Consider the following 18,852-nt stretch of genomic DNA (forward strand, 5'->3'; position numbering starts at 1 on the left):
TTCTATTCTCGAGAGTTTCCGTGCTGGGTCGGGAATCTTCGAATTATCGGTCCAACACAATCTTTCTTTGTATTGTAAGACCGTTCACACAATCAAAAACATAAGCCGTAAAACGTACAATTTAAGACGTACGCGTGCATACTAACATCATAATAAGTTAAAAATTGGTTTGTACGCATGCGTACATCTTACGGCTTTTGTTTTTGATTGTGTGAACACCCTCAGTGCTATAGTTACTTTTTCCATATTGTAAACAAAGATGACATTCATATTTTTCGTTACGATTCAATATTGGCGGCAACACGTTATATCTTAACAATTTATGATAAGCTTAAACGGATCGACGCGGTGGACTCATGGGTAAGCGTCAGCTTGACACACGATGGGTCGCGGGTTCGAGTCCCGGCCGAGACAAAAGTCATTTATATGATTTTTCTCGGGCCACCGTGAGCGGGAGAGGAAGATCTCTTCGGAGAGCCGGCGGGTGGTTGTATCGACGACACAGGTTTTCTGCGTAAGATCCCGATCGTAGGGATAGGGGGGGGCAGTATTGTAAAACGTGTGCCGTATTTCATTCCAACGAATTAATTAGTTAAGAAAGTTAATTATCAATGAACCTAATTTATTTATTTATTTGTTTATATAACCAAAAAAATTATCACTAAACTTAAATAAAATTGTTTGTCGGTTACGTAGTTATCACAGCTAACGTTACTAAATTTTCAGGTGCTGTGGAACACTAAATTTTCTGGTGCTGCCAAAGTAATTTTCAAAAAAACTGAATGATACATTTTCTTATGTAACTTATAATTTTTGTATGTTGATCATTACTTTTTACTTTTCAGTAAGTTTGAACTCACATTCTTGAGCAGCACGGTAATTTTTGTATGGATTTTTAAATAAAAATTAACGGAATTTTTTCTCCGTGTACGGAAACACTGATTTGTTGCGTATTCCGACTTTAATTAGGATTTGTTCATCTTAAGTTAAACCTTGAGAAAGGATAGTCTTAGGATAAAAATAGGTGTTATATTTTGACTCGGGATATTGTCATCATCACAGTAAAATAATAGTTACTATAAAAATATCTTCAGTGCAAATGCTCACTAACAAAAATGCTAATTCAATTCACAAATACCAAGAAAAGCTGAATGTGCTAGGTGAAATGAGATTGTTTTAAAAATAATAGTGCAAAAAAAATTCAATTATTTATTGTTGTTATTATTATTAAATGTTATGAATAATGTAACTAATGTTATTTTGTCTGTTTGTTACAGTTAAGAAAGCGAGATTTGTCGGGGTCCAAGGTAAATATTAACACTAAATAAATTTGTTTTATATCCGACTGAGATGATCAATATGGATACTAATGTGTATTTTATGCTTCCAGCACAACAGTTCAACACTTACGTGACACTTAAATTACAAAATGTCAAATCCACCACGGTTACCGTAAAAGGGGCCAATCCATGCTGGGAGCAAGATTTTGTTTTGTAAGTATATATAATATATCAATAACTTATTAATATTTGATGGAAAGTTTACATCACACGATAAAAACAAAAGCATGAAAAATAATCGGTAGAAAGATATTTATTTCCTAGGAAAAGAAAAATTTACCCTTATTGCATTCAATGCGCTCCAAAGAGTTCAAAAATTTGAAGAAATTCATTCATCGATTTTGCTCCAAAGCCTATTTTGGGGTAGAGTTCCGTGTAGGGGGCACTTCCGATTGGGATCAAACTTCAGGTATTTGTTGGTTTAGTGCAACATGGAAAACCCTCGAGAGGTTTTTGGCGCAAATACATATAACATTTAATAGGGGTTTCAAAATTAGGTTTTTTTTTGACATTTTTGCTTCGTCTTTTGCTATTTTTTTCATAAATATTTTATTATTAGGGGTTCGAAATAAGGGGAGGTTGGTAGTTGGGAACATAGGGATCTGGGGCAAAGCCCTAGAATGTACTTGTACGGTTTTTGAAAATTGTTATTGATCCTCATTCAAGTTGTATTTTTTTTTTTGGGGTCGAGGGGCAAAGCCTCCCCTCGGAGGGGGTCTGAAAGCGTACCCCCCGGCACAGAGGTAAATTACGGATAGAATATATAATTAGTTGTAAAATCCACCTTAGTTGATCAATTACGAATTTATTTTATTTATTACGAAAAATTGCTTGAAAATGACTAAAATGTTTAAATTTTCGTTAAAAAAATCGAATTCAATGGTTCTGAGAATTTTTTTTGTTCTCTTTATTTGTAATTGAGTTAAAATGCAGGAAAAATTTACGAGAATTAGTCCCTTTTAAAAATTTCGTTATTTTAAGTTGATTTATTACGAAAAATTCACTGTAAATTTTAGTGTTTTATTTTAAAACATTAAAAGTGCTTTAACATGACGTCACCCATTTCATTAAAATTCTCTCCAACTTAAAACACTTAAAAACGTTTAAAAATCAAGACAATGTTAATGAAATGGGTGACGTCATATTAAAACACTTCTAATGTTTTAAAACAAAACACTAAAATTTAAAGTTTTGTCTTTAAAATCTAAAACTTCAAACACTCGTAAAAAATGTCCGGGGCAATGAAGTGTTACAAACACGTAAAAAATTTTATAATAATAATATTTTGAAGTTAATTTGTTATCCCTCGGAGTGAATTTCATTTTTTCTTTGCAAAGTACTCAAGTTCCTTTAAATTACAGGATAATTTATACTTATTTCTTCTTCCCGTGGAGGGTAAAAGTGAAATTTACCCTTCGATAGAAAGTCATGAGGTGGTAATTGTCCTAATCTGAGACTAAAGTCGACTCAACTGACCCAATACCAAGCCTAGAATGAATCAGATTCCTAGATGGAGGGAAGGATTAAGTAAAAATTACTCTGCTATATAGAATAATCAGAGCACATGATACAAAAATAATAAAATTTACCCTGAAAGATAAAGTAAAACTTATTCTATATGCATTATAAATCAAAAGTGTGTTATTTTAACACACTTTGAGCGTGTTTAATGTTTAATTGCCATACACAAACTATAGAACTTTGTAGTCATTTATAACACACTTCAAGGTGTGTTAAAATCTATAGTTTGTTTACGGAGTTTAACATTAAACACGTGTAGAGAAGTTTACTGTAACACGCCTTGGATTTACAGTGTGATGAGAATTTTCTTGAAGTGGAAGGATTAACTATCCTATCTTCGGAAGTGAATCTCAATCATTCCGTGCAGTGAACAACAGGGTAATTTTCACTGGGCCCTTTTCTCTGTGTACAAGCGGATATTTTCAAAGAAAGTGTTTTTCAACTCTCGTCAAGTGTTTAAAAAATTGACTCTTTAGATTATTATTTTATACTTATTCATATAAATTTTTGTAAAAAGATTTCCTCTCTCTCCTCAAATAGTTATTTTACATCTATATTGACCGGACCTACTGTAATTAATTTGCTGTTGGGGGTAAAATGTATTCATACAAGGAATATTTTATTATTAAGAATAATTTTTAGTTGAGAATAGATTTCACTAGTTTAATAAAAGTTATTTTTAAAATAAGAATTTTTTATAATAAAATAATTTTTAATTAATATATCTTGCAAAAAAATAATCAAATAATTTAAAGTATATTTTACGTTTTAAAGTTTAGAAAAATCATCAATTAAAAAAAAGTATCATTTTTCATGGTAACATTATATAACCCAAATTATCAAATTAAACTGAAAACTGTGGCCAAAGTGGATGTTTATTGATTGCAGTAACTTTATCCACAATTATTTAAAATCAACTGCTTGTTGACGTCCTTTATTTTCATTTCTAGCAATAAAGTTTAACGGTTAAATAATTGTAGTAATTTGAAAAACAACGAAAAGATGTATAATTTTATGGTGATTGAGTGAGAGCCTAACGAAATGCATGGTCGGACGACGCCCTTTCAGCTTGTAGAATAACCTCAAATGACCTTTAACCCAGTTTTCATTCACCTCGCGCACGCTTTATAGTGTGCCGCAATAGCCCTAGATTCTCCATCCAACTGGTTGAAAGTTCAACATATGATCACCTCATTTCCTATACCAACAACGTTTTTTTGTTTCTTGCTTTTTGCCTCGTTGGCTTTTTTATGTCCATTTTTGTGTGTCGTAAATATTATTTATTAAAGCTATTAACAGCAAACAGTTTTTAGTGGTGTATTATTTTATAGCTTACAATGCGCATGCGCATTATTTAATGTGATTTCCCTAAATTAGGGATGATTTCGTGCGTAGATGATTCATCTTAGAGGGTACTATTTTGAAGGGAAGGTAATCGACTGAATATCTAAATACTTTTTAAACAATTTTTTACTATGACTTGGGGCAAAAAACTTTTATTCAAATAAGTTGATGGGCTTAAATGTTTCAAAGACATTTAGATCATTAATGAAGATTAAATAAGGTCATAGATGAAATCATTTGAGAATTACTCACTAAAGAGTTTTTACTTCAAGTTTTATTTCAAGCTTTCTGCAGTTAAGAATAATTTTTTATTAATAGTAATAGAGTAAACCAATTTCCAAATCCATCTTCAGACCCTCAACACCATTTGATGCCGTGAAAAATTCTTGTCAAGGCAAATTATGGGGTTAATATGATAGGTCTGCTTGATTATTCGCTATTTAAAAGTGATGTTAACAATCATTCGATCCAAACCCTAGATCAGACCAGCTTGATAGTACTATAATATTGTATCGTTACTGGGTTTGCATACATGTTTGAAATTTTAAGTCAATCAGACGGCCAGAAGTGGAATAAATATAAATTGTACAGCTAAGATACCCACACTTACTGTGATACTGGTTGATGATCTTGAAATCGCTAGACTCATTTCCATCAAACATACCTAAAAACTATCCCGATTGAACCAGCTTTCAACCAGAACAAACTGCATTAGAACTGGTTCATCTTGTTGGGAGCATGTAATGTTGCTAACAGACCTAGAAATAGACTTCAAACTTATAGCACTACTCTTTCTTGAACAGAAAGTTGATTTTAAAGTAAGGGAATTTTGTCTCATTCAATTAAAAGTAATTAAAAACACCTTTTTATTATTAAAAATGACCACAATTAATTGGAGAACTCTAAAAAATGTTGTCATCATCAAAATAAAACCGTATTTTTCATCCATTGGATTTTCTGTGGTTTCAGTGAAACGAACGACATCAACACTGGTCTGTTAGTTGAGGTTTGGAGCAAAGGTATGGTGTGGGATCGAGCACTTGGCTATCACTACATTCCACTGCCTGGAGTTTCTTATGCAAATGAGGTGAGTAATTATTGGATCTATCTTTAACGCTGTTCTTTTGAAAATATATAAAAAAAACAAGAATAGTCTGAAAGATAATTGAAAAAAATAGAGATGGAAGAAAAGATGCAGTGAAAGGTAGAATTAACCTTCAATCTTCTTGTATGGATCATTGGCTATTTGTCTTTTCATTTCAGCTGCAAACTCTTTTGTAAAGTCTATTTCCTCAAGACTATTAAAGTTCTTATATAGAGTTAGTAGTTAGGAAGACTATTGGAAAAGTAGTTGAATTTTTTACTCAAGTAATTGAACAGCTTAATTAGCATTAGACTCAAATAATTCATGTATGGATTATTCGGACCGGATATTTAATGATAGAAGTTAGAAATCAAGGTCTTCTTGATGCTTAAATGTTTTGAATCAAATCAGAGACTCTGATGGTTTATCCTAATTAGTCTAGGGTTAAATATGCGTCCGACCCTTGCATGTGAAACATTCGATTGGATTATTTATTGCTAGAGTTAATGGAAGCCTGTTTGGAGATAAAGAAATAAATAAATGTTTTTACAATCAAGATGATTGTTTATTTTATGATCATTGTTTTTGGATTAACTATCATTAACAACTATTGACAGACTAGAAACTGATGATGAAAATATTATAAGTATTGCCCATAGATCAATACCAGTATACTAAAAGTTCAAGGCCATTAGAAGTGGGTTCAGTGACACGATCATCAACATAAAAAATTAATTGATGCCTGTCTGAATGTCTAACAGTCTAGTAGCCAAGATTTTAAGCCCTACCTCATTACGTAGTAATTTTGAAAATAAAATAAAAATGTTTCGATGATAGATTTTTGTAGAAGATGATAAGAAAAGTATTTGTAACATAGGGAAATGGTTTTAATTAATTAAAACTAACAAAAATTATCTCGACTCAGTAAATTTTTCGCGCGTTCAGAGAGCCAATCAAATTTATAATAAAAATGATACGAATTACGTTAAATTCAACCAATCAAACTAAAGCAGCTAACTTCTCTCTGTTTCATGCACTTTAGTAGAATAAATAAAGAAAAAGCCGTAAAATAAATTAAATGAAAAGACATTTGAAATCGATTTTACTTATTAAATGATCAATTTTGTTGTTAATGTTTCCTATAACTCTAAATGATTGTATATTGTTTATCATCATTTCAATTCGTTCTAAACATTCAATAATGGTTTTAACCAATTAAATAATTAGTATTATTAATAAATTCAATGATTACAAATCAAATATTGTTCCAAATGACTGTATGTGATTAAAAAATTGCATAATGTTGGTAACAAGAGCAATTTGTTATAAACAAAAAAATTTCTCCATACACTGTAAATCCAAAGTGTGTAACGGTAATCTTATTTCTATATGTTCAATGTTAAACTCCATAAACAAACTGTAGATTTTAACACACTTTGAAGTGTGTTAACAATAACTACAAGGCTCTATAGTTTGTTCATATCTATTTAACATTGAACACACTCAAGGTGTGTTATTTTAACACACCTTCAGATTTACAGTGTATTATTTCATGTGAAATTTACTAAGTGTGGTATCTGTTAAAGGTATTTTAAAAAATATATGACAGTCGATTGAAATTCTATGAGGCTTTATTTTATTTGATACAAAACGTGTGAGCATTAAAGTAATGTAACGTTCAAGTTGAACAGAAAAATAAAGTTGTGTTTACACATTTGGAATGCGAAAAGGGATTAAGCTATGCGTTAGTATGTGTATGAGTATAATAGTGAGTGGGTTTATTCTATTGTATCTCTAACAATATCTTTCTGACCACGGCACGGTTTTTCACCCCACTTTCCTCAACAATATAACATGGAAATTACTACAATTTTTATTCAACTATATTTTCATTTATTTAACTCTATTAGACTTACTTCATCTTTTTAATTTCATTTGTCAAACGACTGGAATTTCAAGCGTGTAAATATCATTTAAAGTTTTAAAATTATTTTATCAGTTAAAATATTCACTGTACTGAAATGTTGTATTAAAAATTTTTTTTTCATTACGTTACTTAATTTTCTTTAAATTAAAGCAACAAGGTCGAGTCATCTACAAATGTTTATAAATTCTTCGTAGAAAAATATTTTTAATGTACTTTTTAAATTGACTTGAGAAAATTAATAACTTCATTTAGCTCAGCAACTTTCAATTTCCACCGAACAATTACTTAATTTAATTAAATAAAATTCAAAAAAGCAAATTAAATTTTTTTTTCACTTAAATTATATTTTTAAAGTAAAGTATATATTTTAATTTTTTTTTTTTATTTCTGATCGACACGCGAACTCATGAGGTCTTTACGTAAACACAAGGTTTTTTTCCAATTATTACGAGGATAATCTGGGTTGCAAGAGAGGTAAAAAACCGGAACAAAAAATATAGGGAAATGAGTGAGGGAAAAGTATAAAAAGAAAATACGATAGTGGTCATTAGGTTGAAGGTTAAATGTAGAAGGTATTTCAAGGTTCAGATATTTGCTTGTTGAATGAACAGTGAAGCATTATAGAGATATATAGAGATATATAGGTTAGGATAGAGGACCTTTTGAACACGTGCAGAAACTTGATCGATCTTCATACTATCATTTTGATAGATAAATTGTTTTTATTTAGCATATTTTTATGACCCACTCTTAGAAAATCGAATGTTTGTTAAAGTTTTAAACATTTTCAACTATCAACATAATTATATGCATAAATGTGGTATAGACTAATGAGATATAGAACTTAAACTTTTATAATAATTCTTTCAAGTTGTTTGTTTACTTATTGAATAATGTTACCTCGGGCATGGATTTACCTTAACTTTCACGTGACTTCTTTTTATAATTCTATTGTCATAATACACTGAAAATAATACATTGTTAACCAAGGAAGAAAAGTATGATATTCTGACCTGGGTGTAAAAATGCATCCCGAGCCCAAGGTGTCGCAAACATCCAGGTAAGAATATCTTACTTTGCTCTCGTAGCCAATATATAACTTTTTTATCATACTGTCGTCCAAAATTCAAGTTTGGGGTTGGAAAAGTGACGTTTTCTCTCTCGCAGAGAAAGACAACATCCGTTTGGGCATGCGCACAGATGATTTTTCGTCTTTTTCTGCGGGAAAGAATACGTCCTTTCTAGACCAGTAAACGGGGAGCAAACTTTAACTTTGAGTGTGGGTATGAGAAAAATAGTACATTTCACACCTAGGGAGGGAAAATAGTCCAGCTCAAACCACGTATAAAATTACTAACGTGCAACTACGTTGCTTCGCTGTCATCACAATACGTTTTATTGTTAGGAAGAACTCGCATATCATCAACAGGACTCAACGATATTTTGTAAAATAGCGTGATTACTCGACCCAACGTTTCGGTAATTTTGCGATCTGTTTAGCACTAAGAGACAAATCGTTTAGTTGGTTTAGTTGGCCCTTATCTGACAACCATGCAAGTAGATTGCCTTCATAACGATACGAAATATTGCTTTTATAAGAATTTGAATCGTTTAAACATCTAACAATGAATGTAGGGCTCTTATCGTGATTTAGATTTTCCTATTAACAAAACACTTATAGCAATACTTGGTTTGGTTATGATGGCAATATTTTTTTCACTGTACGTAAAATAGTAAATAGAATGCACTTTTTAAAATAAAACAATAATTAGAATTCTGTACTTCATTTGAGCATGTATGAGTGTTCTCGGATCGATAACGAGGTGCTACATATGAACTTTTTTTGACAAAAATAACTTTTTGTACATCTATCATATACAGAGAAAAAACCATATGAATAAAAAAAGAAATTGAGATATTTCGATTGAGATTAATTTTTTTTGAAGGTTTTTTTTTACTACATTGTTTACTAATAATTATATTATTATGTTTTTATAACATAGTTTTTGAAGAATTAGTTTTTATAATTATTCATTTTACACTGGTTTGTATCGAAGTCATGTGACTAATCACGAAAACTCTATCATCATTGAGTCTGATTTATTGATAGTCCATTATTAATTATAATCCAATAATTCTATTTTTCAATAATTATTTCAAAAAGTATGAACATGCTTTATATCTCAGGACCTGTAGATTTTTTTTAACTTTCTCAGTAGTGTTTTGAATCGCAAATCTAGTAGTCTTTTTTATATTAATTAAATTATTTAAAAAAAAGTTGGTCAGTTATAAATATTAAAAATACTTATTACCAGCTTGCATTATCACCAAATGAAATTTCAGAAGAGTTTACGTTAATTATCTGTTTTAATTCTTGATGAAACGCAGTGTTGTCTGACAACTTTTATAAAAAACTGTAGGTGGCAGCTTCAAAAAGCAGTAGGCGTTAGAATGAAAACAGGAAGTCCAAATTATTACGATTTAAAAGGATAGCTAATTATAAAGTGTGATAAGAATTCATACAAAACATGAGAATAAAGTTCAATTATTAATAAATGATAATAAAATAAAAAGTATCTTGTCAAATATAATTTTTTAAATTAAATAAATAATATCACATTGATCATTACACATTAGTTTTTATAATAGGAACAAATATAAATATATTTATGATTATGAATAGAAAAACTAATACTACATAACACCTAGTCTTTTTCCGACTCATCATCATAAATATTTCCAGTCATTCTTGCCCGTAATGAATTATGTATTAAAAAATTAACACAACTATCGTTACTTAATAATCTTTTTGTGTGCAAACAGCCATTTAGAGTTTCAATTGATGAATATTTACGGTTATAATAGCAATGACTACCCGGGAAAAAATAAAATAGATCTACATTGATCTACTCGGATCTATTTGTTGGCACAATTAGATCTACTTTGTTCTGTGTACATCTGTTTTGATCACTTTAGATCTTCTGCGATCTCTGTAGATGTATTAAATTTTTTTTTATCATCGAGATCAATGGAGATCTCCATAGCCATACAGTAATTTGTGTACATGTACAGTGGTCTCATTAAATATACATAGATTTACTTAGATACATTTTTCTCTAGTTTTTTAGATATGAGTAGATCAGATTAGATCTAAAAAATGACGAAAATGTGGATCTGCGTAGATCTATTTTATTTTTTCCCAGGTACCTTTAGCGAAGGAAAAGAAAGTTGAAATTGAAAAGCAGATCTCCCGCTAAAACTGAAGATCTGGCAAAGCTGATGAAACATGATTCCCCTTGATCCAAAGTCTCTTTCCATACTAAAATTGATAAATAAATCATACTAGACATGGTCCTTTGGGACTGAACTACTTACAGCTAATTTATTTAACCATGTTACCACAATGCTCAGGAGTGAAATCAATTATTCTATGTCATTAATTGCTTCAGTAGTGGCCCAGTGATCCATAAAATACGCGATCGTATAGGTTACAGGTTAAATTGGAAAGAAGGAAATCAAGTAATCAATGAAGAAGTAAGCTATTTTAGATAAGAATCAATCATAAATACCAAATTGTCTTCTATAAGCTTTTTCGTGTCTTTAGTAATCAGGTTTCTTACTTGGTAATAAGATTACTTAAATCTGCTTTACATTCAGACTTATTTCATCCTTGGAATAAAACTTTATTCAAATTATTTCTGGTGACTCTACAAAAATTAGGAGTCGTTGAATCTTGCTATAAACATCAGACATATTTAGATAAGACTGAAGACAACTTTATCCAAAATATACTTTACCTCAGGCATGTGCAAAGTTGGTTTTTCAAATGATTAGGGTATGTGGAAACTATGCTAAGAAAGTTTTAAACCTATTACACCTATGGTTGCTTCACCTAGACCTTGGAGCACTTTTGTGTCTTTGATCTTTAGATGTTTTGATAAAAATATCTGATTACAAAATGACCAACTCTTGTTCGGGGATGTGAAGTGACTTAATCAAAAGGAAGGAAAGGATATATTCTGATAAAATAACTGATAACTACACGTGAAAGTCTCCTCAGTTAATTCGTAAGAAGCTGTAAAGTTCTCCAAGTTTGTTTCATTGAAGTAAGCAAAAACTGAGAAAGAGACCTAAATTGGGAAGAAATGAGTTTGAAGTAGTTGAGGGTTGTATAACAGAAGTTCTTTAAAGGACGAAAACTTAGGGAAAGTGTTTAAGTTTCTCATTATAGATGTGAATGAATCAATTTGTCCCTAAATGTTCATTCAACAATACCAATTCAGCTCTCTTCATGCATCCTTCATTACATCTTAAGCTTGAAATTGGTACGTAATTCATTCTAATTGATTTAACAAAAGTTTATGGATCTTTGTGTGATTAATATTAAAACTAACAATCACTAATCCGACATGGTGGATTAATATGGGTAAGCGTCGGCTTGACACTTCATGGGTTGTCGGTTCGAGTCCCGACCAAGACACAGAGTCATGTAAACGACTTCTCCCGAACCACTTCTTCGAAAAGCCATTTGTACCGACACTGGTTTTTCTGCAGTTTCCCTGTGTCCTCGTGCAAATGCGATACAATGAATAGGGCGTAAGTCAGCTGCAAACGCAACCTAGCAAACTATGTGTGTAAAATGATGTGTTGAACAGGTAGGAAAGTGTTGAGGCAAGCAAAGGGGGAAGAAAGTGGAATTAATGATGGAAGTAATGCGGGATGAGACAGTGGAAGGGGAAGAAAATGATAATGCGGGAAATGAAAAAGGGAAATTTAGATGGAAGTATTGTAAAAAGCCTCATATAGGGCATACAATTAAAATGAATGATAAATATATATAGATATACTAACAATAATTAGTTCACTGTAGAAATCTTTTAATGTGATATAATTTTAAATGAGTTAATAGTCTTTTAGGAAAGTAAAGGGTTATTGTATGCTAGAATTGATGATAACACAAATTTGCTAACATAACTTCTGTTTAAATCAAGCTACAGAGCTCATAGACTTCTCATTTTAAAGTTTTTTTTATCTATCACAAGTTCAGACTCTTATTGAACTCCAGTAAAAATGATCTACCCCTCATTAACACCATCCAATGTTATCCTTAATTCCATACAACTTTCTTGAGTGGAAATAGGCGTGTGTTCAAGACAGGTGTAGAATTAGGTAAGAGATCTTTGAGATAAAGTATTTTCACAGGATATATTGCGGTAGGAGACCAAGCCTCCAAGATATATCATTACCAATCCAAGTATTCTATAAAATATAAAAATATCATTTCAAATAGCTTATCACTTAACTTATTTTATAGTTTTTTTGCTACAAAAAGAAAAGACTCGACTGAATTCGTTCAAACTTCTGTCAGATCCTCTTTATTGCATCATCTTCCGACTGGCAGTTGTGTAAAGTCGATATCTTTATCCGCACTCGAGATATCATGAACGAAAAAAAACATTACTTACACATATTCATAAATCTTCTTAAAAACTAGTTAGTATGCTCTTGTATGTATCAAAACGTGGACATATCATAGAATTTTAGATTTCAGAAATCGTTTTTATTACTTTAATACTCTGGCAGGAAAACACAATGGACCCATTCTTGATCCAACATCGTACCAGTCCGAGCCAACTATGGTCCAATGTAAAGCCAGTCTTGCTTTCTGCTAGGGTGGCATGTTATAATACTTTTTTGAGAAAAATCAATAGTGTAATAGTTATTTACAGCTAGAAGCAAATGGGGTGGATTACATTTCTATGGTTAGTTATAGGTTCGAAATCGAAGTGTGCTTCGAAAGGCATAAATTTATTAAACTATTCATCATAGGTTATTCCAGGTTATCTTGTCTGTAGCTCTACTAAAAATTGATCCTAGTCTGGCTAAATAAAGCTGGTTCATGCTCTAATCAATATGTAATGAACATTAAGTAAAAAAGTTTTCTGAATTTCAGATTTTATCGTTCAATTTTCTTGTGGTTAAAGTTTCAGTTATTTTATTAAAATTTGATGTTGATTTTAGCAAAAAAAAATTCCTTTATTTTTGTCACATGTATGACGTCTGTTTTTATCTTATGGACAGCCATATTTTATGTATTTCATTGAAGTTGGCGTCAAGCCAGATAATGTTTCTTTTTGCCAGTAAAAGTCGATGATGTGAGGAAAAAAATATCAAGTGAGAAAGGCAGGTGGTTTCGAGTTAACTTGAATTCAGTAAAAAAAAAATTCCAAAACCCTTAACCAAGTCGTGTTCTTCCTTACGAAAAGTAATTTAACTGATCCCTTACAAGCTTTTCCAGTTAAGCTAGGATTTTTTTTTATCATTTGAGTTAAATCTGTTTCATACCAAGTAGAAAATTTGAATCATAAAATCATTTTCATGGTAAGTTTGAAGTGAGTGTGAACCAAAAAGTTCATAGTAGAAACTTTTTAATGAATTCTTCATGAAAGATAATATTTTTTACAGACAAGTAACTTTAAAATAATCATGAATACTATACGTGTATGCTTTGAATCAATTGTCCAAGTGTCTTGACTTCTTCCAACCTGGGTTGTTTTCATTTTGGAACATTTTTTAAGCTCTTTTTCACAATTAAAAAAGGGTCGTGAGCTTGGATCATCCTTCAAAATTCATGTAAATCTATGTCCTAACTATCATGGGGAAGCATAATTGATCCATCTTGGTTCAATACCGTACCAGTCCAGTTAATTACAACCTGATGTTGGTCCAAGAATAGATCAGTCTTAAACCCTAGCAGAAAAGCATGACTAGACATTTCTAATCCAGCATTGAGTTATTCCTAGCTACCAGTCCTTACCTAACATAATTGGTTCAAATTTACATATGTTCGCCACATTTCTGAGGAACAGTCAGACATGAATACCAAACATAAGCCAAAGCATTTAGATTTTCAGATAATCTTATGTAGGTATAGCAGAAAAGTATGACTGACCACTTCTAAGCTAATATTTGACCATGGTTGATTAAGACTGTTCAACGTCAAGTTGAAAAAAGCTAGACATGTTCTCCTGTTAAGAGACTTAGTTACTAGAAATGTTTGACTTGGACTGGTACAGCATTGCTCCATTGTATTGTTACTCCACTTGCTGCATACATCTCTTTTAGTGGTTCAGTATTTGCAGTACTTATTAGGAAAATAGCATGAAATACACAGTATATATTCAACAACACACCATTAGTTATAGAGTTTCCAAAATTATTTTCATAAGCTCCAAGATTTAATGCACTGCACCCACAGAATTTCATGAGGAATTGATATAATAATACTTCAGATAGTGTTTCAAGTCTATAACTCTAAGAGACACAGTAGAGGCAAACAAGTAAATTTCTATTATCGATTTTTGAACTAATTATAACATAACTTTTCTGCAAATCACTAGAAACTTATCTTTTAAAGAAAAATATTTTTAATATTAATCAACAATTGTGAATGCCTAATTAGGTAATCTATTTTTCAGTAGAGTGATTATTGGTTTTGAATAATATATGGAGAAAACAGTCATGACAATATTGCTAGAATTCTAGAAAACTTTACCAGGAACTCTTTCACTTATGTGAATGATCGTCGAGTCAAACAAAATTTACTAGAAATGTCTCGTCAATAGATACTCGAGGTTTACGATAAATTTAAATTGAAATTTACTTGACTCGAAAGTAATTTTTACAAATATAGTAGCTAATTTAATTAAATTATTCAACAATGTATTGAAAAAAATTAATAATTTGGTAAAATTAGCAATAATATATATTTCATTAATTTAACGTATTATTTATGATAATGTTTAGGGAATATCATAATTCCTTAACTTTCCTATAGTAACAATTGTACACGGAGAAAAGGATTCATAAAATTTTACTGGGGAACCCTGAAATTGTTAGTTTTAATATAAAATTCAACAAACCTTGTGTATGGATAATCAACTGTCCTGAATGTTGAAACTTTTATATTATAACTAATTATTTCAAAATTAGATTGATTATTTTAAAAAGTAATTAATGAACTAATTATTGTGAAAATATAATTTTTCACAATACACAATTTTTTTTTTCAAACCAATAGTACATTTCACACCTAGAGAGGAAGAGTAGTCTAGCTTAAACCACGTCTTTACCACCCTCGCCTTCGGTTCGGGCTGTAATTTTACACGTGGTTTGAGCAAGACTACTTTTCCTCACTAGATGTAAAATGCACTGTTTCGTCATATCTGTGTATGAGTATGACAAAAAGAATATTTCTATCGGAAAAATTCGAACCTACGACTGTTTAACCCATGCAACTAACTAAATTGACATTTTAGTCCACTTGGCTATCCAAAATGACTGGAAATGATTAAAATATTTATGTATATAAAATTATCGCAGTTTGGTTATTCTAATACTGTTTATCAGAAAGTATGATTAATAGTTCCATACTACCAATACAAGTTTACTAGAATTCTAATAACGTTTTCTAAAATGAGTTGACTTGACCAGCCAACTAATAAGGCTCTTATTATTTTCGTCTATCCAGTCATTTTTACTGGACAACATAATAAAGTGATTAAGAAATAAAGGAAAAAATCTTAAATTGTCTCTGCTTGATTTTTCTAACACTATTTATCAGATGGCATGACAAACTGTTTCACACAGAAAATAAAATTTTACTAGAATTCTAGTGACATTTTCTAGAATTAGTTTACTTAATTAGTGAAGTAATAAAACTTTAATTATTTTTCTTCGTGTAGATTTGAAAACCATTTTGGAAATATTAAAAAAATGACTTTTGCTTAATTTTAATAAAATATAAAAATGATTTCGAATTAAACAAAAATATTTTCTATACCTTTTACAATTATTTGATTGTCGATATTTCATTTAATACCATTTATTAAAATCCTAAAAACTACTTGTAAGAATAAATCCATATTCAACTCAACGGAATCATTGATCTCGTTCTTTTCTTTCTATTTCAATTCACATTTATCCCCTCCTGTGACCTGAGTTATTTCTATTTCAGTGAGATTGACCTCAGCACAACTGTGAAAAACAATTTTGCCAAACAAAGAAACTAAAAGAAAAAAAAAAAGTTGTAAATAAATGGAAATAAAAGAAACAAAAATGGTAAATATAATAACATGAAATTACTTACACAATTAATTCATGAATATATATATTTTTTTTTAATTCTTGGTATTTCTATCATGTTTTTAATGATCACGTTAGATTCTAATGAGAATTGAATACAAGGTATGCAGATCTCGCGTGTGGTTTTATGAATATTTTAAGAGAAGCTTGACCCAGATTGTCCCTTGAATATTATAGAAAAAATGTCCTTAAACTTCTCCCTTCCTCATCATGTTTATTTACTCATTCATCTTTAGCTAACTTTTAATCATTTTTAGTAAGAATACCCCACTTAGCTACTTTATTTATTATCAATTTATTCACGATACATTCAACTTTAAATATATTATTTTTTTCTTGTTTACCATTTTTGAAATAATATAATTCTAAATTGTATTCACCTTTTTTACATTTTCTATCGTAAATCATGATAGTATTCTCGAAGCCTGATACTTTCTGTAATATTTTTTCCAAGTATCGGCTTATAAATGGATGGTAAAAAGCCATTTCAAATGTGCGAATGAAATATATATTATACTTTATGTGCATTTTTCTTAGATAATTATGTTTACTTGCGTGCTAAAGCAGCTTAGAAACAGACGTAACTGATGGAGATTAAATGTGATATATTTTTCTTCACTTGTTTGCCACTACGAAAATACCAATTAATGTGAATAATTTAGTGTGAAATTGAAATTCATATACAAGTACTCTTTTGAGGATGTATGTCCAGTCGAATCCAGCAGTATATCTAGAAATTTTTAAATAGGTTTTTTTTTTAAATTATGCATACCTAAATTCTTTTTTTTTAATTTTAACTAACGATTAATTAGTAATAATTTAAATTGTACTGATTTATAATTATTTATTTTAAATAAAAGTTTCCATATGACTACTGTCAGCATCGTATTCAACATGTTGGACCACCCATTATTCCATTTTGCCAAAGTTTTTATCTAATTTTAGAAAAATAAACCCAGTAACACCTATTGCTTTGCATAAATAAATAGAAAAATGTTCAAATTTTCTAAAATTATATTATTTTCCATAAAAATGGATGAAACATAGCAAATTTTGTCATTTGCTTCCAATTTCACATATTTCCGGTCCAAATAACACGTAGTTTAATGAGACCATTAAGTTCAATTGTTTCATAAAATATATCAGAAACGGTATATTTTTTGATGGAAATCAATAAAATATTATTAACTTTATTATATATTTCAAATTCAAGCTTTAAAAATGAAATTTATAAAAGTATCATACATCCTTAAACCGAATCAATAAAAATCACTATGATTCAATAATTATATATTAATTTTCAGTGTCAATCCAATCACTGGGTAGATCAGTGATTGAATTGGTACTGATAATCAGTGAATACACAATGATTCGTTTGAGAGAGTAACCAACATCATGTGCTGATAGTTTCAAAGATAAAAATGAGAATGTGTTTATTTGTAACTGTTTGAAAACGGTCAGAAAATTATCAGAAAGTAGTCAAAAAATTTTTTATTTTGAGCTTTTAACTGTTCCCTAAGCAACGTTATTTAGCAGTACAGAAAATAAAAGCATTTAGAATATTCTTTATACTCATTATACATATACTTATGTTATAAGTTAATACCAATTGAATCAAAAGCTAAAATAATATAATAAAAAATTTGTACTGTTTCTCTCAGCGCAATTAATAATTAAATAAAAATTAGTCTGACATTAGTGTTCTTACACCCTTGTTTCAAGATTTAGAACTCTTATCTTATTTATTTTTTTCAAGCGTAGTAATATTTTCCTGAAGGATGTCTTTTGTATTTCTATGGTGTTTAGTTAGTCGAAGGAAAGCCTTCACAAAAGTAAAATCAAAAATTTGAAGAGTTTTCTTAATCCATTATAATAGATGAGAATTAATATATATTATTAATATATTTAGAATATTCGATCACAAATAGAAGTGATTAAGATAACATATTATTGTGAACTGGAATAACCTTTAATATAAAAATCTTGCGTGACAAAAAAATTTGTGATTATTTCAATAAATTTGTCAATGTCAAAAAAAAAAATGAAATCCTGAGTATTTTCCAGTGCATAACAATACACGTTTTGTACAATGAGTCATGGTGGATTATAAAAAAAAAGTTGATTAATTGTAAGCAGTAATCATATTATGCTCACTGAAAATGAAACAGTAAACGTTACTGCAAAATCAGTGAATCATGGCTATCTCGTGGTTATTTTATTTATTTATTTTGAATAATTACATAGGCTCAACAGCATGAGCTAAACTAGAGCCACATACATAAAGCTAGATCCAAAGGTAAAAGAAAAACAAGTGTGCTTTAGACTACCTGATTTTTTTTTTTTTTTAATTGAAAAAAAAATGGGTTCCTAGACCACACGATTGAAGTAAAACTTTTTTAGCTCTATCTATATGTATACTAGCTGATTCCCGCGTCTTCGTCTGCGTAATGTGTATAATTATATTACATGGTAATAGATTGATTAAAAGAAGT

At 30.0% G+C, this 18,852-nt stretch overlaps 1 protein-coding gene across 1 annotated transcript in view; it reads left to right on the top strand.

Moving 5' to 3' along the window:
- The first annotated feature begins 5,226 nt into the window (after positions 1-5,226).
- The window catches only part of LOC118071342 (uncharacterized), a 48,078-nt gene continuing 34,452 nt past the window's right edge, over positions 5,227-18,852 (top strand). The window contains exon 1 of the mRNA XM_035090451.1: positions 5,227-5,292. Coding sequence (XP_034946342.1) covers positions 5,227-5,292 — 66 coding nt within the window. The remainder of the gene's footprint in view (positions 5,293-18,852) is intronic.

The sequence above is a fragment of the Chelonus insularis genome, unplaced genomic scaffold, assembly GCF_013357705.1.
Source record: "Chelonus insularis isolate UGA/USDA-ARS -01 unplaced genomic scaffold, ASM1335770v1 contig_77_pilon, whole genome shotgun sequence".
Classification (NCBI taxonomy): Eukaryota; Metazoa; Arthropoda; class Insecta; order Hymenoptera; family Braconidae; genus Chelonus; species Chelonus insularis.